This window comes from Crocodylus siamensis, chromosome 7 (assembly GCF_052110815.1).
Source record: "Crocodylus siamensis isolate JL-2025a chromosome 7, ASM5211081v1, whole genome shotgun sequence".
In the NCBI taxonomy this organism is placed as follows: Eukaryota; Metazoa; Chordata; order Crocodylia; family Crocodylidae; genus Crocodylus; species Crocodylus siamensis.
Window position 1 is genome coordinate 1704497 of NC_143401.1, and position 20864 is coordinate 1725360.

At 47.5% G+C, this 20864-nt stretch overlaps 2 protein-coding genes across 4 annotated transcripts; one reads left to right on the top strand and one right to left on the bottom strand.

The window, feature by feature from the left end:
• Positions 1–74: 74 nt before the first annotated feature.
• RHBDL2 (rhomboid like 2) lies at positions 75–11094 on the bottom strand. 3 transcript variants are annotated; one of them, XM_090057119.1, is made up of 8 exons: positions 10938–11094; positions 7996–8254; positions 7441–7589; positions 6644–6756; positions 3888–3988; positions 3239–3299; positions 2609–2670; positions 75–553 (listed from the first exon to the last, which is right to left on the bottom strand). In XM_090057119.1, exons 2-8 carry the CDS (start codon positions 8203–8205, stop codon positions 374–376), a joined length of 876 nt encoding a protein of 291 aa, XP_089913245.1. In that variant the 5' UTR covers positions 8206–8254; positions 10938–11094; the 3' UTR covers positions 75–373. The 3 variants fall into 3 exon arrangements, with proteins under 3 accessions (XP_089913245.1, XP_089913246.1, XP_089913247.1); XM_090057120.1 differs by lacking the exon at positions 10938–11094 and adding an exon at positions 10539–10734; XM_090057121.1 differs by lacking the exon at positions 75–553 and adding an exon at positions 561–2454.
• Positions 11095–16490: 5396 nt separating this feature from the next.
• On the top strand, positions 16491–18155 carry LOC149859241 (T-complex protein 1 subunit theta-like). Its single transcript, XM_090058174.1, has one exon. It carries the CDS (start codon positions 16491–16493, stop codon positions 18153–18155), a length of 1665 nt encoding a protein of 554 aa, XP_089914300.1.
• Positions 18156–20864: the final 2709 nt, after the last annotated feature.

Sequence of the window (20864 nt, forward strand, 5' to 3'; positions counted from 1 at the left end):
GTAATCTCTGCTGTCTTGTATTTAGTCACATCACAAAGACAACTCAGTTTATAACAAAGTAGAAAAGAAATCTCTAAAAGCAACTAAGAACCATTTTATTTAGTTCAATTGTATACAAAGCAATAATATAGAAAAAAGGCTTTATTGCGGGGGGGGTGTTGTTGGTTTTTTTTTTTTAAGTTGTATATTTTAGTAAAAACACTGCATTTCCAAGACAGGATCACTGTCAAGGTGATTTTTTAAAAATCTAAAAACTGTTTAAAAAAAAAAAAGACTACATTTACAGAGTCCTCCTGTAGTTATATAAAAATGACACAAGTTTTTTATGTCAGTTCCCTGAAGCTTTTCACAATTCTTTCATGATTAGTTTGGTTTAGTTTGCAGGTGAAAGAAAGATGTTAAACAATACAGCAGCCACAACACAGACCAAATAAGCAACAATAGAAATCCAAAATCTCGGATCTTTTATAAAGCTCTTATCAAAGCAGCTGAAAATGATGTAACCTATGGACATCCCAGCCAGGCCGCCTGCAACGTGAGCCACAAAGGACACCTGGGGAGGAAAGGGAAAGAAAAAGAAACTGTTCAATTACTTTTAAAGACTGAGACAGATCAGTATTCACCCTAGGAATGCAAACACATCTTATAAATAGTACTTTACCCTAAGGCATGTGGAGGACACTTGGTGGTCACCAAGTGCTTAAATGTAATATTTCTTCACAGGAAAAATAGAAACACATTACATATCAGTTGATGCAGGGATCAAGAGACAGCTGCAATCATGTTTTACAATTATAAATACAATCATGAGTTTTGGGAGACAAAGTTGTTTACAGTTAAGAACTCCATCTCTTAGGAAATGGTTATTGACCTTCCTATTCTTATTAAAAGGGTTTCAGTCATCTTTGATCGGCTTGATGCCTCACTCAGAATATGGCATATCTGAGCACAGTGGTTCTTTGGTCTCAAGCTGGGATGTTCCTTGCACAGTAATTCTAGGGGTGCAACAATTCTCCAGAAGTCAATGAATACAGGACCCAGGAATTTCAGTTGAGAGTCTGAACAAGCTTAACATTATTTAGCTCACAAGTTAAGAAAAGATCACTGTTAAAGGTGATATGGCTGCAGATATTAAACTGAAATATTCACAAGGATCAGGATAGTCACACATGTAAAACATTCAGCTACCAAAGTAATGAGCACAGTATGAAAATACACAGAGGCAGGAAGAACAGCATGCCAAGATAGAACTGAAATAAAAACGTAGCACCTAAACACACACTTTCAATCATCTAGATGGCCACAGAAGTGTATATTGCTATATTTACTTCCTTGTTACTCATATCAACAATAAGGGAAAGTGCCAAAAAATGTTAGAATAACTTGTGCTCCCCCTACTGTTTTTGCAACCAGATACCAGGCTCTAACAAGATTATGCGATTGCTTCTTAGAAAATGAGACATTTATCAATATTTATGATGGAGAGATTCCAAAACAGATCATTTTAAGATGCAGTTCAAAAGGCAGGTTTGGTTTGGCAATATTCCTTCCATGTTGATGAATCGTAACAGAGCTTTCCCATTTACAAGCATGTTAAATGCAGATGAATTCAAGGAATTAATGGTGTTGCCAAGAGATGCATCCATCCTGGAGCAAACACATCATTTTAACTACAAGTGCGTGATGTGTATTGCCACTCAGTGTGGGCCATGACCATCTGCCATCTAAAACAAGAATCTCTAGCAGAATGTGCTAGTCCTACTGACCCAAGATCTTTGATTTACACTCACTCACGATCCATAACTGAAGTGCAGCTATTCAAACTAGAAATAACCAATCTTATATGATACATGATACCAATTACTTATGGTTTTCAACTCACCCTTGTGACAATTAGCACAGCTACAAGTCAAAGCTCTTGTTGGACGAAATCAAAGCAATGGATGCGTTACAACTACTGAATTAGATATGCTCATGTCTCAAGTTTTCCTGGCTTTCACATTATTTCACATCATCCAATAATTTCTTTAGATTCCTTGGGAATTGATGGATGGTATCCAAAAGCCAGGAAAACAGAGTTCTGGTGGGATGGAGGAATTGTAATTTCTCAAGTTTACCTTCAACCAGTTTACCTTTGTTTTTCATAGATTTCATAGACTTTAGTGAGGATTTCATAGACAGACATTAGAGCTAGAAGGGACCTTGGAAGATCGAGTCCAGCCTCCTGCTCAAAGGGCAGGACCTTCAGCTGGGGTCAACGTCCTGGGGTCATAGGATCCCAGCAGGATAAGCATCCAATTTACTCTTGAAGGGTTCAGAGGTGGTTCACGCACCTACATTGATGGCAGGCTATTCCAGACCTTGGGGGCTTGGACAGTAAAGAAATTCTTCCTTATGTCCAACCTGAAACGGTCTTGCAGCAGTTTATAACCATTTGACCCTTATTTGTTTCTTCTGGAAAACAAAATGCCAATGTTTTAATTAGCAGTATTTGTTTTGTTTCTACTAAATTCCAATACTTGATAGTCTGTAGTTAATGCTGTAGCACTAAGTATACTTTCCTAGGGTTTGCATAATTCCAAGTTATGTTACTTAAGAATGCACTTACTTGTGGTCCATTCACAGGGGCTATAAATCTTCTGTAGAGAGCAAATCCAACATCTGTTCCAACTAAGAAAACAAAACAGAGCGTCTTGGATTGTTTATTTGTTTTGGCAGGCTTTTTTAGAGCAAAAACCAAAATAATGGGTTTAAAACAGAGAACTGTCTTTCCGGTGGTACCCAGAAAACTAATATACAAACTAGAGTCTGCTTCACTCAGAATTGAAAGTCAAAATTTGAGTGAAATTCAGCATCTTAAAAGAGGCAGATTGGATAAATACTCCTGTCTATTACAAGATTCTAATTCTGGCCAAAGCTGGCCCTACTAGAAGGAAACTATTCAAATCAGTATTTTGTAAAGCATCATGCATCTCTTTGTGCCATACATTTAATATTTAGAAGTGCCAAAGACACAGAACAGTTTAAGACTCAGATTTATTTATACTTTAATTTAACCAAAATGGTAGAAACTTGCATTGAATTCAGATCTCCAGCGAAATGCGAGGGGAATTAGTAAGTCCCTGACCAGTTGGTATTTTGGGCTCCAGGTGGAAATGTGTCTATGCATGAGTTTAATAGAGTATTTATTATATACAATCTTTATCCTGACAGACCAAATTAATGACATCAACATTACCTATAGACACGATGAAGACCAATCTGAAGACACCAAACAAAGGAATCATTTCTCTGAAGTTCTTGACGGGAGGGTGGGGAAAAAAAAAAAAAGATTAATCCATTGAACGAGACAGACACAAAACTGTGCGCAACAATCTAAAGGCACTAAGACATTTCCACATTCCTACAACACCTTTCAAACACCAGTATAACAATTTTCATTTTACAGCTGGAGGATTTGAACCAGAGGGAAACAGCTATGCCCGAGTTCAAACAAGTTTAGAACTTAATTCAATAGGCCATGGTTGTTCTCTTCTTTCACTTTTGCTGTAAAAAAGCAACAGTGTCCTTCCATACAAATCAGCGAAGAGTTACTAAAAATAACCTTATCCAAGTGCTGTATATCTCTCCGGCAGCTAACCATTTCTGAAATACTCCTAATGTTAGGTCTGTCTCTAGCCCTAATTTTCTTTGCCGATAAAGGAAAATATCTATAAACCTTTGATCTGGGTGTGACCTTGCAGAATCAACACATTCACATCAGACTGTACCTCTACAGCAGTTCTCCCTCAATTAGTCTTCTTTGGGATCATTTAAGCTTTTTAAACAAAAAAGCTTAAGTACTAAAAGTATGGATATTTTTTGTGCATTACTGGTCATGTCCTTACCACTAATATGTTCATAAAGTAGCCTCCCATCAGGGCGTAGACTCCTCCTGAAGCCCCCACCAGAGCCTGCATGGGATCAAAGACTGAGCTGGCCAAGGAACCTGAAAAGATAGAACTGTCTTTACAATTCGGATCCTTGTGCCAACTTTGGTGGGACAGGATCACAGTCAGCCATACCGGAAGCTGAAAATCACAACAGACAAGTATTTTAAAAAGGTACTAGATAGTAACAGAAGCAACATGAACAAAAAGCTAAGGCTATAACTACACTAACCCAAAAACAGAATTTGTAACTCACTACTAGTACAACTTCCATGTTAGGGGAGCCAATGTAGACAAGGCCAAAATGCTTACCAAACGAGATAAGCCAGATCAGGAAAAATGGCAAGGACACCACCATGAGCTGCAACACCTCTCAAAAGAGAAGATACCTTAGCAATAAGTTATAGATTCCATTTCTGTCAGGGTCTCCTTGCCTTAATGTTCACTTACCAGACAAACTGAGGGATTCTAAGAATTATCTACAAAAGTCCACTAAGGAACACCTCAAGATCTTAAACTCCTAAGGCAGAACCCTGCTGTTGCAATTGAAGTCATACTCTGCTAAAGACTAACAGGTTTTGATCCCTGTATACTATTAAAATTTATTTATTTAGAAGTGCATTCTATTTGCAACTTCACAGCTCTGGTGATATTTCCCAGTGGAAGCTTCAGTTTCATGACTGAATTCTGAACTTTATTCTTTTCCCATTTTAATACAAGGACTTGAATTGTTGCAACAACTACGATCTGGTTTTGGGATGCTTCAAGAAAGGTGTGGACAAATGAGGGTCTAGCAGAGAGACAAAAATCGGAGGCATTGGGAACATGACTTATGAGGAAAGTCTAAATGAACTGGGATTATGCAATTTAAAGAGCAGACTGGAGTGGGAAATTTATACTACCCTTCAGGTATTTGAAGACTGGTTGTATAGAAAATGAAAATAAACGATTCTCTGTAGCCACAGGAGACAAGACAAGGAGCAATAGTCTCAAATTGCTGTAGGAGAAATTTAGATTGGATATTAGGAAGAACTTCCTCACTATGAGGGTGGTTGGAACAGGCTGACCAGAGGTTGTGGAGTCTCCATCCTTTGAAAATTTCCAAAGGTTAGACAAATATGTGTCTGGCATGGTTTAGTCAAGGATGATGCTGCCTGAGCAGAGGGCTGGACTAGATGTGACCCCTTAAAGTCCCTTTCAAACCTACCTTTCTATGATTCTATATTTCTATAAAAATCTCAAAATATTGGTGTCCTATTTCTACACTAGAACAAGAATGTTTTCATATTTCAGCAACTGAACTCTACCCATAACATTTAAAGAAGGGTTTTTGGAGTTAGATGTCTGTAATATGTATAGTCAGATAAATCAAATATGTAAAACAGGAGTGAAGATGAGCAGAATTAAAAATTCCTTTTTCTTTTTTTGAAGCCTCCTTCTGCACTCTCCTCCCCCTCTTCATGAAACGTAGGACAGAATCCAAGATTTGATTGAAAAGAAATCTAAAATTCACAGCTGTCGAAGTGAATACATCTCCACTTAAATCCAATGATGTAGCAGTCACTTATGCAGTCAGTGGGTTCAGTTTCAGACTAGATTTAACTGTGTAATGACAGGCGATATTCAGGCTATGCTGTTGCACTAACAGAACAGACAAACTGCACTCACAAGTACCAGGACAAAACTCAAGTTCTTGAGGCCAGGACATGCCTCTTGTCTGCCCATTTTTCCTGGCAGCAGTGGGTAGCACATATCTATCCAGAATACTGTGCCAAAGATTACTTCTCCACCACTTGGAAAAAGCAGAATAAACATCAGAAAAGATCCCTGTAGGTATTTCCACACTATGGCCGTAATGCGCTGCCACAAGGATGCCATTGGCCTGACCATTTATGACCACATCCATAAATATATGTGAAAATACAGAGGGTACCTCTCTGCAGCCACTTTTGAGGCCTCAATCCTCAGTCTGCCCAAGCACAGCCACAACAGATACTCAGAAGCAGCCTCCCTGGTGAATTCCGAGGTTTGGAAAATACGAGCAGGAGCAGATGGGCAAGGCATGCTTGTGAACATAAAGGGTCAGGCACGCTGCCTCCCTAGTCATCAATGGGCCCTTTGAGCAAGAGGCCCCAAATCAACAAATGTGATGATACACAACCCGTTTTCTTGTAACTTGCAGTGTCTTGCTCTGCAAACAAAGGAACAGCGCTGCCTCATTTTGAATAGACTGCTCTCGTCAGAGACAACACTTGACAGTTGAGTATTGTTGCTATCTTCAACACGCACTTTTACAAAAGCACTCTCTGTGCCTACATTTTCTTGAGTCCATAAACAGTAGAATCTAGCCAATGGAACAGCATAAGTAGTTCACTGTTCTCAAAGCATTCATTAGCCTGTTTTAAAAGATGTCAGGAATACAAATGCTGTCCTCTAGTACTTTGCAGGAGTTTCTATTTCTGTGTGAATGAAGAGTGTGTTAAGCCATAAGGAAAAATAACTGCAAGGGTGAAAGAAATATCCAGCTGGAATCAAGTGAGCGACTGGATCAGTTTTCTAATAAATCAACACACAGTAAGTGTTCATTAGGTCAATTTAACTTACATGGGACCATAACTAGAACTTAGATATTCCCACCCAGAAAACAGCAAGTTTGTTTTTTGATACAGACAGTATTTAAATACCAGTTAGCCCATTTCCCATGGCACACTGACCTCCAATTACTCCAGCAAGATAAACCAGCCCAACACGATGCCCTTTGTGAACCATTTCCAATGGGATCCCAAAAATAAGTTGCAGGACAAGATTTCCTAAAATGTGTTCAACACTGAAAAGAAAAAAAGCCATGAGTCTCAAACTACAGGTCTAATGCTTTTAGAAGTCCTGTAAATCTCCTGACTCACAATGCAGAAGCCCTCCTTTTTAGAAGGTGAATCTACACTATGCATTTGCAGCCCAAAAGGCCTGAACTGACCTCTGAGTTCAAACCAAGGTACCCAGCATGAATGGTGGAATTGGGCCACATTATGCAGACCAGGTCTCATAGAAGAGGTAGGATTAACATACAGCATGGTGATAGTAATGCTACTTCTATCTAATCCACTTTCGAGCCTGGTGGTCACACATGATAAAGTGGATTTGGGTTAGGTCAGAACTTAAAAATAAAAATAAAATAAAAAACACCCTACTGCGATGGAAAGTGGGCTGGTAGTTCAGTAGGTAGCACTCTTGTATCATTATGAACGCCAGTATGGAGCCAGAAACCACAGGCTCTTGGGAGTATCACCTGGCAGACACATCCAGGTAGCCCTTAAAAATACATCTTCCAAGATCTGATTAACTGGCAAGATCTTTTCCACTTTTCCCCAATACCCATTTCCTAATTAAACACAACTGTTTATGTCAATTGAGATGTTCAAGGGAAACCCAGGGTACAGACGTCTAACAGACCCAAAATCCTTTGCGTTTTAAATCTGCAAAATAGACAAGAGTACACAGTAATGTTGCTTACCCTGCATGCACTAGCATATAAGAAATGAATCTCCAAGCTTCTTCCCTTTTCTTAGGTTTATAAATAAAAGGACTGTTCAAGATCCCTTCATCCAGAGTGATCCATTGTTTCTGAGGCTTCCAAACAGCATAATAAATGAAAACAGCCAGCTGCAAGAAAGAAGTGTTTATTAATTTCTTCCACCTTTTGACATTATAACCAGTCTCCTCCATATTTCCTTGATACGGAGGTAACGTACGGCAAATTTCAGTCTGACAGTTCAAAGTTTGCTTCACCAGTGAGAAAATGAAAAAAAGGATGTTAAAATGATATACAACTTTGTATGGGCAATGGCTGAAAAAATGCAATAAATATTACCAGCAAGTAATGGGCAACCAAGTTCTACATTTTGTTAGTCAGATGCGAATTTCAAAGTTGAGAAGATAAAAGAAAAAACCTGCCTTGCTAAAATGAACTCAATGGTAGTAAATTCTAATTCCATTACTTCAACTAAATTAAGTGCTAGATGAAAAACAAGGGGAGATGCTTTAATATTACCAGATAAAGGAGTCCTACCTCTGCAATGCTAATGGAGATGATGAACAAGGGAGGAGGGATACAGTTTGCTCTTTCCAAGTAGGTTGCTCTGGCATTCTCAGGAAGCATCCATTTGGAAATGGTTTTATGGATTCTATCACATTTAATGCAGGCTTGACAGTTTCTTTCATCCTTTTCTTCCTTTTGGTCTTCATCTGCAGGACCTGGGTTCATCCTCTCCAGTTCCATATTTTTTTATTAACTGGAAACTAGCCAAGCACTTCAGAAGTCCAAGCACCTATGCAGATAGACAATTAAACACTGAATATATGCATAGTACACTCACATGACCAGTAAGTTATAAAATATCACATTTATTCACCATCTTTAATCCAAAAGGATTCCCCACAGCATTTTACAAGTTACTAAAACAGTCTTCAGCCTATCTGCAGTAAATGGGAACCACTTGACTAAACAAAACACAAACCACTTTTGGGATTCAGGACAGGTGCTGTCTAAGAGGAATCTTGTATCAAGGTAATGTTACAGGGAAAGATTAGTATAGATAACTTGCACTAACTCTGGCCAATAGCACAGCACTAATACCCTTATAAATTTTACACACTGTTTGTTTGCTTTTTTAAACAGACAGAGGGAAAGAAATCCCCAGTTCAATTATCAATACCCTTTATCTGGAATACTTGCAGTTGCTGTGGGTTTTTCCCTTCAGCTGTTGACCTAGCTGATACCAACTCAACTCCTGAGAACTGACAAGACCACTCTGAAATGGAATACCGCCCTAATTCATATTTTGTTTATTTAAATTACAGGACTAGCAAGTTTATGGGTCTAAAGGACACTCTAGAGAACATGTTGAATCATACAGCTGCCAGGCAATCTGATCCTGCTCCTTCTGAGCAAGCCCTGTTTACTTAGTAGGGTCAACCAACTCACTCTCCTCCGCTGGAGCGGTAACTGCAAGAAGCAAATGCCTGCTGGAGTTAGAGGGGTCCCACAGCCTGGATTACACCAGTGAGGGCCCAAATGCTTAATCTTTTATAGTTTTCATACTGAATTTCTCTTTAACATAGAAATCCTATGATTGCTGAAGGTGGAGCACTCTGAAATCTAGTAAATTATATGTAACTAGTTTTGGGTACTCTGCCAATAGACATACATTGACAAAACATGTCTGACAGATCAAGTCTGTCCCCAGGAGGCACGTAAAGAGAAGAGGGGGACAATGAAGAGAAATGAAAACAATTCCAGACACAAAGTGTTGCCGGATGCAGAGATGGGTCATATAAAAAGTATTTCAGGCAGTGGTCTCAGGACTCACTGTGGTGCATCATAGAAAAGAAAATTAGCTTCAACTTCAGCTGGCAGTCATTTTGACAGCCAATGCAGGTTAGCAGGCAGAGCAGGACCTCTGGGTTCTCTTTCCATCTCCACAGCTACCCTGCAGAGTATCATCAGGCCAAGTTGCTTCTCCCTGTCTCTGCACCTCTGCTCCCAGCTCTGTAAAGCAGAGATCAAGATAACTACAGCCTGAGTGGAGCACTTTCAAACCTGGCAGAAAGAGAGAGGCCAGGTCTCAGCTTCGATCAAGTATGGACTTAATAACTTCTTTGTGTAACTTGCACCCTCTACCACTGAGGACTTTTGTACGGGTCTGTTTGCATCCATCCTCTTTCTCTCTCAGTATCGCAACCGCCTCCCTCCCCTTCCCCCAACCCTGGGCTTAGAGGGCCAACACTATTACGTAACCTTGCTGTGCTCCCCCCCACCCCTCTCATGCTAGTCCCTCGCTCAGGCACTCTGCACTTCCCTTACAGCTTTGTCATTTGTTCCACAACCCTTACCATTTTCTAGTAAAGCTAAATCCAACTACACGCTGAGTGCAAGCTGCCGTTAGAAATGGCTTTTCAGACCATTTGTCTCAGACAATGGCAACGCGTAGGGGGTGCATGCAGGAGCACGCGCACCCCCTTAGATTGCCAGTGCACCCCCCTGAGAGAAACGCCGACACATGGTCAGAGGGCAAGAAAACAGGACAGGCTGAGAGCCATGGGACTCTTCAGCCTAGAAAAGTGCAGGCTCAGAGGAGACTTAGTGGCTGTCTATAAGTACATCATGGGTGTGCACCAGGATCTGGGGGAATGCCTGCTCACCAGAGCACCCCAAGGGATGACAAAGACCAACGGTCACAAACTCCTCTGCGATCGTTTCAAGCTGGACACAAGGAAAAACTTCTTTACTGTCTGAGCCCCTGAGGTCTGGAATAGACTCCCCACCAACACGGAGGTGGTGCAAGCACCTACTCTGGGCTCCTTTAAGAAACATTTGGATATTTATCTCATTGGGATCCTTTGACCCCAGCTGACTTCATCGAGTCCAGCCGCCTTGCCCCAGGGGCATGATCTCCTGAGGTCCCTTCCAGCCCTAACATCTCTGAAATATATAGTCTATGAAATCTGTGAAACTGGATGAGGAGAAGCATCATGCAGACAGCAGCCCCTTCTCCCTCCCCATCCCCATGACGAGTCACGCACGGAAGTCTCTCTTCAGGAGCATGTTTTTACCTCACCAGCCTTCAGCCCCAGGGTCTGCGCCACTGGCAAGATGAGAGGGAGCTGCTAAGAGGCAATGCCTGTCTGGCGGCAAACCCATGCCACGTCCCCGACCTGGCCTATGTGCTTTCGGTCATCCAGGCGGGGCTGTCTGCATCCTGTCCAAAGCGGCTGGCAGAGACAGCGACCCCCGCCCGCCCAGGCACGTCCCACCAGCGCTTGCCTCCAGGGACGGGGCAGCCCAGCTGGCCGGGAAGGAAGAAGCCGCAGGAAGTATTTTTAAGCCGGTTTGTCCACATCAAAGGCAGCCAGACGTCACTGCGGCCCCTCCCCCCTCTTCCCTCCCCCTTCAGGCCAGGGTCCCGTACACCGCGCCCGCCGCGAGGGCCCTGGGACGCGGCTGCCTCCTACCTCGCGCCACCTCCGCGCTCTGCCTCCGCCTCCTCTGCAGGCCGCTCCCATCCTGGCCCGCGCCCGCGGCCTAACACGCCCCGCTCGGCCCATGGCCGCGCCCGCCCTAACAGGCCGCCGCCGCCGCCACCACCTCCCGCGTCCGCGCCCGCGCCCGCTTCCGGTCACGCGGCACGCGAAGGGCAGGCTGGGAAGCGTAGTGTTCCTCCACTCCCGCAGAGCCTGACGGGAAAAGCCGGCCACGCGGAGCCGCCGTCTCTGCTTCCGGCCCCGCGGCATCCTGGGAGCCCGGGGGCTCACGGGAGTTGTAGTCCCCCTGTCTCTCCCAGGAGTCCCCTTGGGCTTAGGCTGGAATTGCTCCATCCTCGCACGTGCCAGGAGCTGGTCCCATGCCCCAGCCGGATACGCAGTCCCTCCAATCCAAAATACACCCCCCAACATTTTTTCTTCTGTTCCTCCAATAAAAGATACCGCCCCACTCCAAAAAATCCCATTGTTTCTCTTCCATGTCCTGGACGGTCAACACCAGAAAAGGCAGCGGAGGAAAAACTCCCGTTTCTCACAAGCTCAGTTTTGGTGGGAGGGTGGGGGTCACCACCTCCCAGAGAGGGCATTCGAAGGGAAACCAATGCAAAACGCACAGGAAACGCAAAACTGACAGCCAGACGCAAAATCTGATGGTTTTAGCGGGTGGCGGAGTGGATTTTTCCAAGAAAGGATCGGTTGAGGTGAATTTGAATTTCTCCAGGAAACACAGCCAGCCAACGAAAAGCCGCCTTGAGACGCCGCAAGTGCCTCGCACGCCCGGTGTTTGAATTCCCAGGATTGCAAAACCTGGCACGAGTCAACAATGACCTGAGAAATGGCCAGAGAAAAGGCTCCATTTAGCAAGGCCAGGACATCTCCAGAGATCAGGATGCGTGCGTGCTGTTTTATTCCATGACACATTCAGATTAGACATCAGGGACAGCTACTAGTTTTTCCACACCCACAGAAACTAAGCTATTTATTTAGCCCCTGAGGAGGTGATTCATAAGACTGGCATCCTCTCTTTTACTGAGACAGCTTCTCGGAAGAGACCTTTCTTTTCCTCTTCCTCCTCCTCAACATTGTGGAAGAAATCAAACTTCGCGTTGTGGTTGAATCAGAACTGACAGAGCCAGGTTTTCTTCATTTAGGGCTACACTGCGATCACAGGGAGGATCCCATACAGCAAGGGGAATCACCCACTTGTCTGTTTCAAAGGATTTCTCGGACTCTATAAGTTTACAAGCATATTTATACTTAAGACGGAGAGAGAGAAAAATATGACCTTGGACAGTAAATCACTGATCTAACACACACGGACATACAGGCAGTTTACTTAAAGAAGAGTGAAACATTGTGCTTATAGAAAAAGTTATCAGTTTCTGGTTTCTCAGAGAGAAAAATAAACTTAACATCCGTACACAGGGTACTATATCAAGACAAAACAAGGCATGCAGGATTCCCTATCTCAGAACTTTTAACTGAAATAAACAGTATCAGCACCTCTGGTCTCTGTCTGTTTTCTTAGTCAAGTTAGGAGCCAAGTTAAATTTATTACCACAGCATCGACGTTCATAGTAGGTAAAAGTAACTGGGTACATGTACACGTTCCTTAATGTGCCGTAATTACAGCATGTTAAGTTTCATACTAGGTACTAAAACTCATCGCAGATGAACACTTTTTGTGTGCTGCTTAACGCTCATGGTACTAATCTACTGCACGTTAGCACGTTTTTTGCCATCCACGCTAATGTGTAGTAGAATTAGCCCAATGGCCATTAAGCGTCTCCCACTCTCTGCTTGCTCTGTTTTAGTGGAAAACAATTTGTGGGGCTTCCTTTTTCTTTCAGATCCTTCCTGCTCCCATTAAAGGTGCAAGGGGAGTTCCCAGTAGAGCTGATTTCTAGAATTTCAGCTTGGGTGCTCTACCAGGAGGCTGTCAGGGGCACCTCAACTACACAATCCCCTGCTCTGTTGTTTCAGTCCAAGTCAGCTCAGCTCCATACAAGACCCTAGAGACCAACGTCAAGCAGGTCAGATTTATAAGGGGTGGGCACACTCCGCCTGCATCTGATAGTGGCTTAGGTGAAGAGTGGATGCATCTATATACTGTGTCAATAGAGATTTGCAAATACAAGAGAAAGACTGAGGGTAAGATAACTGGCAAGCTGCAGGAGTTTAGTCACAAATAATTTTGGTTCGCGTCACTGACTCTCTACTTCATAATATGTTGTGCAGTTTTTGGAATGTGGGAAGCGAGGGGGCTCCTAAAACTCTGGATCAAGTCCCTTCTTTTTGCCAGCAGCCATTTATCTAAAAAGGTCAACCAACATGCTAAACTACAGGGAGGTTGGAAACGTCAGCACTGCCTTGCATGTGGCACTAGCAGTGGGGCTGGGATTTGAGCTTAGGGGTTGTGCAAGATTTGGTGTTGATGTTTAAAGGAGAGAGGGTGGGGAGATTATTCTCATGGGTTGAAGGACATTATAAGTGTCTAAGGAGCAGTGGCCTTCAAGAAGAAATTGTTCCTTCAGGAAAGGAAAGCATGCAGTCTTCCAAGAGAGGACAAACTCCATGGAAGAAGAGGAGGGGGGCACACAAGAAGTCTGCATGGAAAGACAGGTCTTGGGAAGGCACTTTTTGTTACTTGGGGTCAACGTTCATTTGATGCAGGGTGCTTTCTTCACAAGGAGTATCCTGAGGAGGAGAAACAAGGTACATTCCCATCATGGGTGTACACTGATGGATTGGACTAACTCCTTTCATGCCTACCTCTCATCTTTCCATACATCTCCTGGAGCCTGTGTTGCAGATGTCCTTTTAGCCCTTGCTCCTGCTCCACGTCCATATTCTTGTCCGTTTCTCTGTCTGTCCCTTCCATCCATCAGTCCCCAGGCACCACATGGAGTAGTGATGAAACCTTTCTCTTTGGTAGGAGCTGCTAGTCCCACCTGCATCAGCCATTCAGATAAATACTATGCCAGCACCTTCACTATCTTCAACCACTGTACACCCAAGGACATCACAGGAGATATTGTGTTAGTGTTATGATTTCCTGCACTTCCTGGCACCCTCTGCACAGCCTTGGGGCATTCATGGGTGGTATAATATTCCTGGCTCATGCACTTTCTGTCACCCACTGCACAGCCTAGGGTGCAAAACTCTGTAATCCTAGGAATCAGAAAACAAGCAGGAACTATGCAACTACTAATTTTAGAATAAATTATGGGAAATAAATGTTGACCCCAGATATGGTCTGAGGGACTAAAGTTAGTCCAAAAAACCTGTTTCAATCAAATTAAGTAGTCTAAAAGAATGATTTTCTGAAATATGTAATAAAGCTCTTAATTCATAAGTTCAGAAAGTAAATACAGACCTTGTTAAACTCTTATTACTCTACTTACTGTCAGTCAAATGTCCTTTAAAAAGATGTCCTGGAAAAAAAAAAAAGATGGCTATACTCACTGTACATGATAACATAGCTGAAACCTGAAAGCTTAGAAAAGGTTGAGAAAGTTATAAACCAAAAAGATTACAATTCCTGAAAGTTATCTTCATCATCAAATTTACTACACTCTAAAAGGTTTTAAAATCACTAGCAGGGGGCCAATCTTTTAGGGCAACCTACTTTACCCAAGTTTCAGAGACTATGTCCTGAAAACAGCAGCATCCACCATCTAGAGATGAGTTCTTCTGTCAGAACAGGGTTTCAGTATAAGAGGAGAGCCAGCCAAGGACAGAGTGGGCTTCTGAGTAGTCAGCTGATAATAAGAGACTCTTCTATTTCCTATTCTATTATTTGCAGTTAGACTGGATACATCCAGGTCAGGCTGAACTCACCTCTTTTCACTCTGCTGTTCTTGTATCTTGTCTCACTTTTATCCCAGTCCTAGCTAGACACCTCTCACCCATAATGTTGCTTTGCCTACTACTAGCTTCTTAAACTCTATTTTGAGTTTAAGCTAAGTTTAAGCTAACTGCTTCACAGTACTTGGCCTAGCTTATCCTAATGTACTCCTATAAAGCGGCCTAAAGTTGACTATACTCTGCATAAAGAACCACCAACGTGGAAACAAAACTATCTTGTTAATATGGAAACACAGGGGAACCTGGTGGCCCTACAGACACTCGTGTTGATTCGGTGGCTTTGTTGGTACCGGAATAATTAGAAGGGAAGACAAGTGAATCCTTCTTCCTGGGATCTCTTGCGCGTACATTCACAACCTTTGCAGAAGCAGGATGCTGGCCACTGCAGTCCCCTTGCTTCACCTGTGGCAGTTTAGGGTGTTGTGTCTTGCGCTGTGTCAGGGTGGACTTTAATTTTGCTAAGATAGGATGGTTTGGATAGGGAAGATCTTGCCCCAGGCAGGGGGTTGGACTAGATAACTTACAGAGGTCCCTTCCAGCCCATCTTCTCTATGATTCAATGAATTACAAAAGCCATTTACCCCACCACCCTACTACAAAGAGGTGATTCTCCTTGTGATTTGATGGTTTCCCATGCTTCTGTGCGCTGTTCTTAGCACCTAGAAATCCAAGTAGAGCCAACAGAGTGACCTGAAGCCAATGGGGAAAAAAGAATTGAAGCTGAGATGGGGTTCAGAGTGACAGATGCAAAACTGCTGGGGGTGGCGTGGGTGATTCCCACGTGGTGCCCGGTGTGATCCTTGCAGCCAAGGCTGAGGGCCATGTGCAGCACGTGGAAGGGGTGTAGGGAGAGGAGGGAGCTGCATGGGGGAGAGAGGGCATTTTTTGGGAAAGGGCATGTCTTCATTGCACCTCTAAGAAGTGCACTCCCTCCCACGGTCACCCAGGAGCAGGGCAGCAGAGCACTGCGATGTTGATATAAAACGTGCTGCTGCACAGCTGGCAACATTGCTTGGTGCTGTGACAACACAGACTCAGCGGTGCTTACTACCAAAATCTGCATTTGGTGCTGATCATCCTCTACCCAGACCCAAGATAAACCTAACCACCAGTCACTGCTAGCAGGCCCAGCTGTGCTAAAGCCAGGGGGATTGAGCACTTTGTGAGTCGGGGTTTGGGTGCTGAGCTCCACTGCCCAGCCCAGCCCTAGGGCATGGAGCTGTCCTGCACCGCAGTTACTGGGGCTCCTGCGTGGAATGGGCCACGTTGTGACATCACCACACTGACTGTTTGTCTGGAGGAAGCAGTTACTGCCCAGCAAACTGACCCAACTGTAGGATCCAGGGGTTCGGATTCCTCTCCTGGGGTGAGTAGCTGGAGAAGGGGTGACAGGGTGTGGACCCCAGGTCGTAGGGACTGCTTGGGTGTAAGTGGGGTCCCCCTGAGCCCTAGAAACTAGCTGGGAGCTGGAGGAGAATAACCAGAGAGGGAAGGCCCCTGCCCCTGCCCCATCCCCCCCCGAGCCAGCCAGTGTCCCACCTAGGGCAGGATCAGGACCAGGGTCCCCTGGAGGGGATAAAGCCCCGCCCCAAGCCACCCTTGCTCCGGCCAGGGTCCCCTGCCCCACCACATCTCACACTGCTTCTCCCCAACCAGGTCATGGCTGCCCACGTGCCCCTGCCCCCCGGACTGCCTCAGCTCCTCAAGGAGGGCATGAAGCACTTCCCCAGCCAAGAGAACTCGCTGGTCAGCAACATTGCAGCTTGCAACGCCTTGGTGCAGTGCCTAGCCTCATCCTACGGGCCCCTGGGCCGGAGCAAGCTGGTGATTGACCACCTAGGCAAGACCTTCTGCACAGCCCGGGCAGGCACGGTGCTGGGGGCGCTGGTCCTGGAGAACCCTGCGGCCTGCTTGCTGGCTGCTGCCTGCCGGGCACAGGAGGAGGAGCTGGGGGACGGCACGGGCACTGTGGCCCTGCTGGCGGGGGCCCTGCTGGCCCATGGCGAGACGCTCCTGCGGGCAGGCGTGCCTGTCGCTGCCATCCGCGCTGGCTATGAGCGAGCGGGCAAGGAAGCCCTGCGCCTGCTGCCCGGCCTGGTGTGCCACACCCTGCCGGACCCCCGTGACGTGCCCGCCGTGGCCTGTGCCCTGCGGGTGGCCGTGGGCACCTACGCAATGGGCTACCAGGACTTCCTTGCCACGCTGGTGGCCCAATGTGGTGTCTCGGTCCTGCCAGCAGCGGGCACCTTCGACCTGAATGCCGTGAGCGTCTGCAAGGTGCTAGGGGGTGGCGTGGCCGATTCCCACGTGGTGCCCGGTGTGGTCCTCACAGCTGAAGCCGAGGGCCGTGTGCAGCGTGTGGAAGGCGCCCGAGTGGCCGTGTATGGCTGCCCCTTCGGTCTGGCCGCCCCGGTGGCCACAAACACTGCGCTGTTCCAGGCAGCGGGGGACCTGCAGGCGTACAGGCCAGGCGAGGAGGCGCTGGCCGAGGGGCGGGTGCAGGCCGTGGCTTCGGCAGGGGCTCAGGTGGTGGTGGCCGGAGGGCACGTTGATGCCCTGTTGCTGCACTTCGCTGACCGCATGGGCATCATGGTGGTGACCCTGGGCTCCCGCCAGGCACTGAGGCAGCTGTGCCATGCCCTGGGCGCCCGACTGCTGGGCACCCCACGCCCGCCGCTGCCTGCTGAGCTGGGGCACTGCCGCTCCATCACTGTGGGTGAGATCGGGGGCACCAACACGGTTGTGTTCCACCCTAGCACGGCCACGTGCCCCGTGGCCACCATCATTCTCCGTGGGGCTACCAAGGAGGCTTTAGCGGCTGCTGAGGAGGCTGTAAGGGATGGGCTGAGGGTCTTCCGGGCTCTGACAGAAGACCCCCGCTTGGTGCCAGGAGCAGGGGCCACCGATATGGTGCTAGCAATGCAGCTGGCTGCCCTGGCCCCCCGTGACCCAGGCTTGGAGCAGTTCAGCCTAGCAGCCTTTGCTGAGGCCCTCAAAGTGCTGCCAGCCACGCTGGCCGAGAATGCGGGGCTGCCCGTGGCCGCGGCCGTGTCCCAGCTGGAGACGTGGCACAGGCAGGGGGTGGCCAGGGCTGGCCTGCGGTTGGAGGGTGCAGATGAGGGGGAGGAGGCCTGGGTGCAGGACGCGACTCAGGCTGGGGTGCTGGATGCCTACGTGGTAAAGCACCGGGCACTGGAGCTGGGCACGCAGGTGGCCATCACCCTGCTGGGTGTGGACGAGATCTTCATGGCCAAGAAGAGCGGGGGGCCTCATGTCCTTGGGGACAACCCCAACTGGGACATGGAGCCCGACGCCATTGAATGACCCTCCCGGGGACAGGCCCCCTCCCCAGGTCCCTTTGTGTCACCCCAATAAATGACTCCTGCTGAGGTTATATGGACTCCTGTGTCTACGATCCTCGAGACATCAGCATCCCCAGCTCTGTGAAGGGCCCAGCAAAGGGCAGGTCTGGAGAGGGGTGCAGGATTGCCCTAATTGGAGCAGGGCCCTGCCCTGCCACACGCTGCCCAGACTCTCCAGGCCCCCGAGGCTGATGTGGGGGGATGTGGGCACACAGGAAGGATGCAACAGGCTACAATCAGACCTAGACAGGTTACAAGGGTGGGCAGATGAGAATAGGATGGGTTTCAACACAGACAAGTGCTGCACCTGGGGAGGAACAACCGGCACCATACCTACAGGCTGGGGGACTCCCCTCTTGTCAGCACAGAGGCGGAAGGGGATCTGGGGGTCATCATTGACTCCAAGCTGAACATGGGCCGGCAGTGTGGGGACGCGGTCAGGAAGGCCAGCCGCAGCTTGTCCTGCATCCACAGATGCATCTCGAGCAGGTCCAGGGAGGTGATCCTCCCCCTCTACGCGGCACTGGTCAGGCCGCAGCTGGAGTCCTGCGTCCAGTTCTGGCACCGCACTTCAGGAGGGATGTGGACACATGGAGAGGGTCCAGAGGAGGCCACTCGCATGATCGGGGGCAGCAGGGCAGGCCCTACGAGGAGAGGCGACGGGACCTGAACCTGTTCAGCCTCCACAAGAGAAGGCCGAGGGGGATCTAGTGGCCTGTTACAAACTAGTCAGGGGGGACCAGTGGGCACTGGGGGAGTCCCTGTTCCCCCGAGCACTGCCAGGAGTGACCAGGAATACCGGTCACAAGCTGGCAGGGGGGAGGTTTAGGTTAGACATCAGGAGGCGACTTCACGGTCAGGGCGGCTAGGGTCTGGGACCAACTTCCAAGAGAAGTGGTGCAGGCTCCTACCCTGGGGGTGTTTAAGAGGAGGCTGGATGAACATCTTGCTGGGGTCGTTTGACCCCAGTGCTCTTTCCTGCCATGGCAGGGGGTCGGACTCGATGATCTGCTCAGGTCCCTTCCGACCCTAGAAACTGTGAACTATGAGGCTGAAAGGAGAGCTGCCCTGCTTGCTGAGACCCCCTCTGTGGCCCCATCTTCTCCCCCTCAGAGGGGGCGGCAGGGACCTGGGGACCGCGCGGGCCCCTCCGCTCTGCACTCGGGAGGCCCCAGCCTCTTCCTGCCAACCCAGTGCAGCTGGGCGTGGGCTGGGGTTCCCAATGACTTTAGCACCCATCCCGCCAGGCTCTGACTATCTTGGAAAAGATGGTGATGGCAGCCCCGGTGGTGGCATCCAGCAGCCCGGCATTGGCAGCCGGCCAGGAGGAATCTCTGATCTAAATCTAAATCCTGATCTAAATTCCACTGAAATACTGGTCTTGGCTTCCCGAGCAAGACTTGCAGGCAAGGCTGTCCCGAGAGTCAGCTGAATTGGGGTGACTGTCCCAGGCCCCGCACTTTGGGAGGCCCTGCGGAGCCAGGCAGAGTGGCTGTGACCCCTCCCACAGGGCTGCCTGGTGCTGGTGGCTCTACCCTGTGCCACAGAAGAAGTGAGGAGACCCCCCCCAGGCGTGGGGGAGACCCCAGCCCACACCCTGCCTTTGCAGGGGCCCCATGGGCCCCGTGAGGTGTTAAGGGGCTGATTGATTTGCCCCACTAGGGTTGGCCCTGCTTGCAGGGGCCACACTTCGGAGGAGTGCTAACACCTAAACAAAGGGTATTTGTACCCAAAAACTCACAAAGAATTTTTCCAACTATTTGAGTCAGTCTAATAAAAGGTATCACATTTACCTAAGGAACCTTGCCTGCCTAACACCAAAACCGGGGTGTAGGCTGTAGCCATGTTGGTCCAGGGACATGGACAGACAAGGGTCTTTGGGTAGATTCATAGATTGTTAGGGGCTGGAAGGGACCCTGTAGATTGGGGCAGGCAATTATTTTGGGCAGATGGCCACTCACCAAGCTTTGGCAAGCTGTCAAGGGCTGCATTTCCCTCTTCGGCGCAGGGAAGCAGGAACAGCCCCACGGTCCCAGGCCAGATTCCTCTGCTAGGCAGGGGCTTCTGGTTGGGGGGCAGGCTTTGCTGCTGGGTCCTGCTACCAGCTTCCCCTGGATCTCTGACAGGCACCCAGGAGCAAATAAATATTAATTTTCTAAATCTTTTAGGGGCCCCATGGGCCGAACAGAATGTCCTGGCAGGCCAGATGCAGCCCCCGGGGCCATATTTTGCCCACCCCTGTCGTAGATCATCAGGTCCAATCCCCCTACACTAGGCAAGAAAAGACAACTGGTAGATGTGATCTCTTTTATTAGACCAACTCAAATAGTTGGAAACATTTTTCTTTGCAAGATTTCAGATTTAAAAATGTTTTGTCCAGCCAAGGAAGCAACATCTGCAGTTGGCGCACACTCTTCCCGGATGGAAAGAAGCCCGAGGCTGGTGTGCATGCACCACCTAAACAGCGACATGCTTCCCTCTACAGGTTTCCCTGGCTTTATGCTGTACACGTGATCCTGGAAAATGGTGCATAACTCCAATTCACATGAAGGGAACCCACTTTGAAATGTAACAAATAGGGATATGTTCCAAGATCTCAGCTGACCCCCAGGCCCATTTCTGTCACTTTTACAAGACAATTTTGGTACTCCCCAACAGCAGACAATACACA

What these genes read in the sequence shown, in the direction of transcription:
- RHBDL2 (XM_090057119.1), bottom strand. Translation starts at nt 8,205, where the DNA reads ATGGAACTGGAGAGGATGAACCCAGGTCCTGCAGATGAAGACCAAAAG. An exon ending in TCTCCATTAGCATTGCAGAG is followed by an intron (nt 7,590 to 7,995) that starts GTAGGACTCCTT and finishes TCTTTCTTGCAG; the next exon opens with CTGGCTGTTTTCATTTATTA. An exon ending in CCCCTGTGAATGGACCACAA is followed by an intron (nt 554 to 2,608) that starts GTAAGTGCATTC and finishes TTTCCTCCCCAG; the next exon opens with GTGTCCTTTGTGGCTCACGT.
- LOC149859241 (XM_090058174.1), top strand. Translation starts at nt 16,491, where the DNA reads ATGGCTGCCCACGTGCCCCTGCCCCCCGGACTGCCTCAGCTCCTCAAG.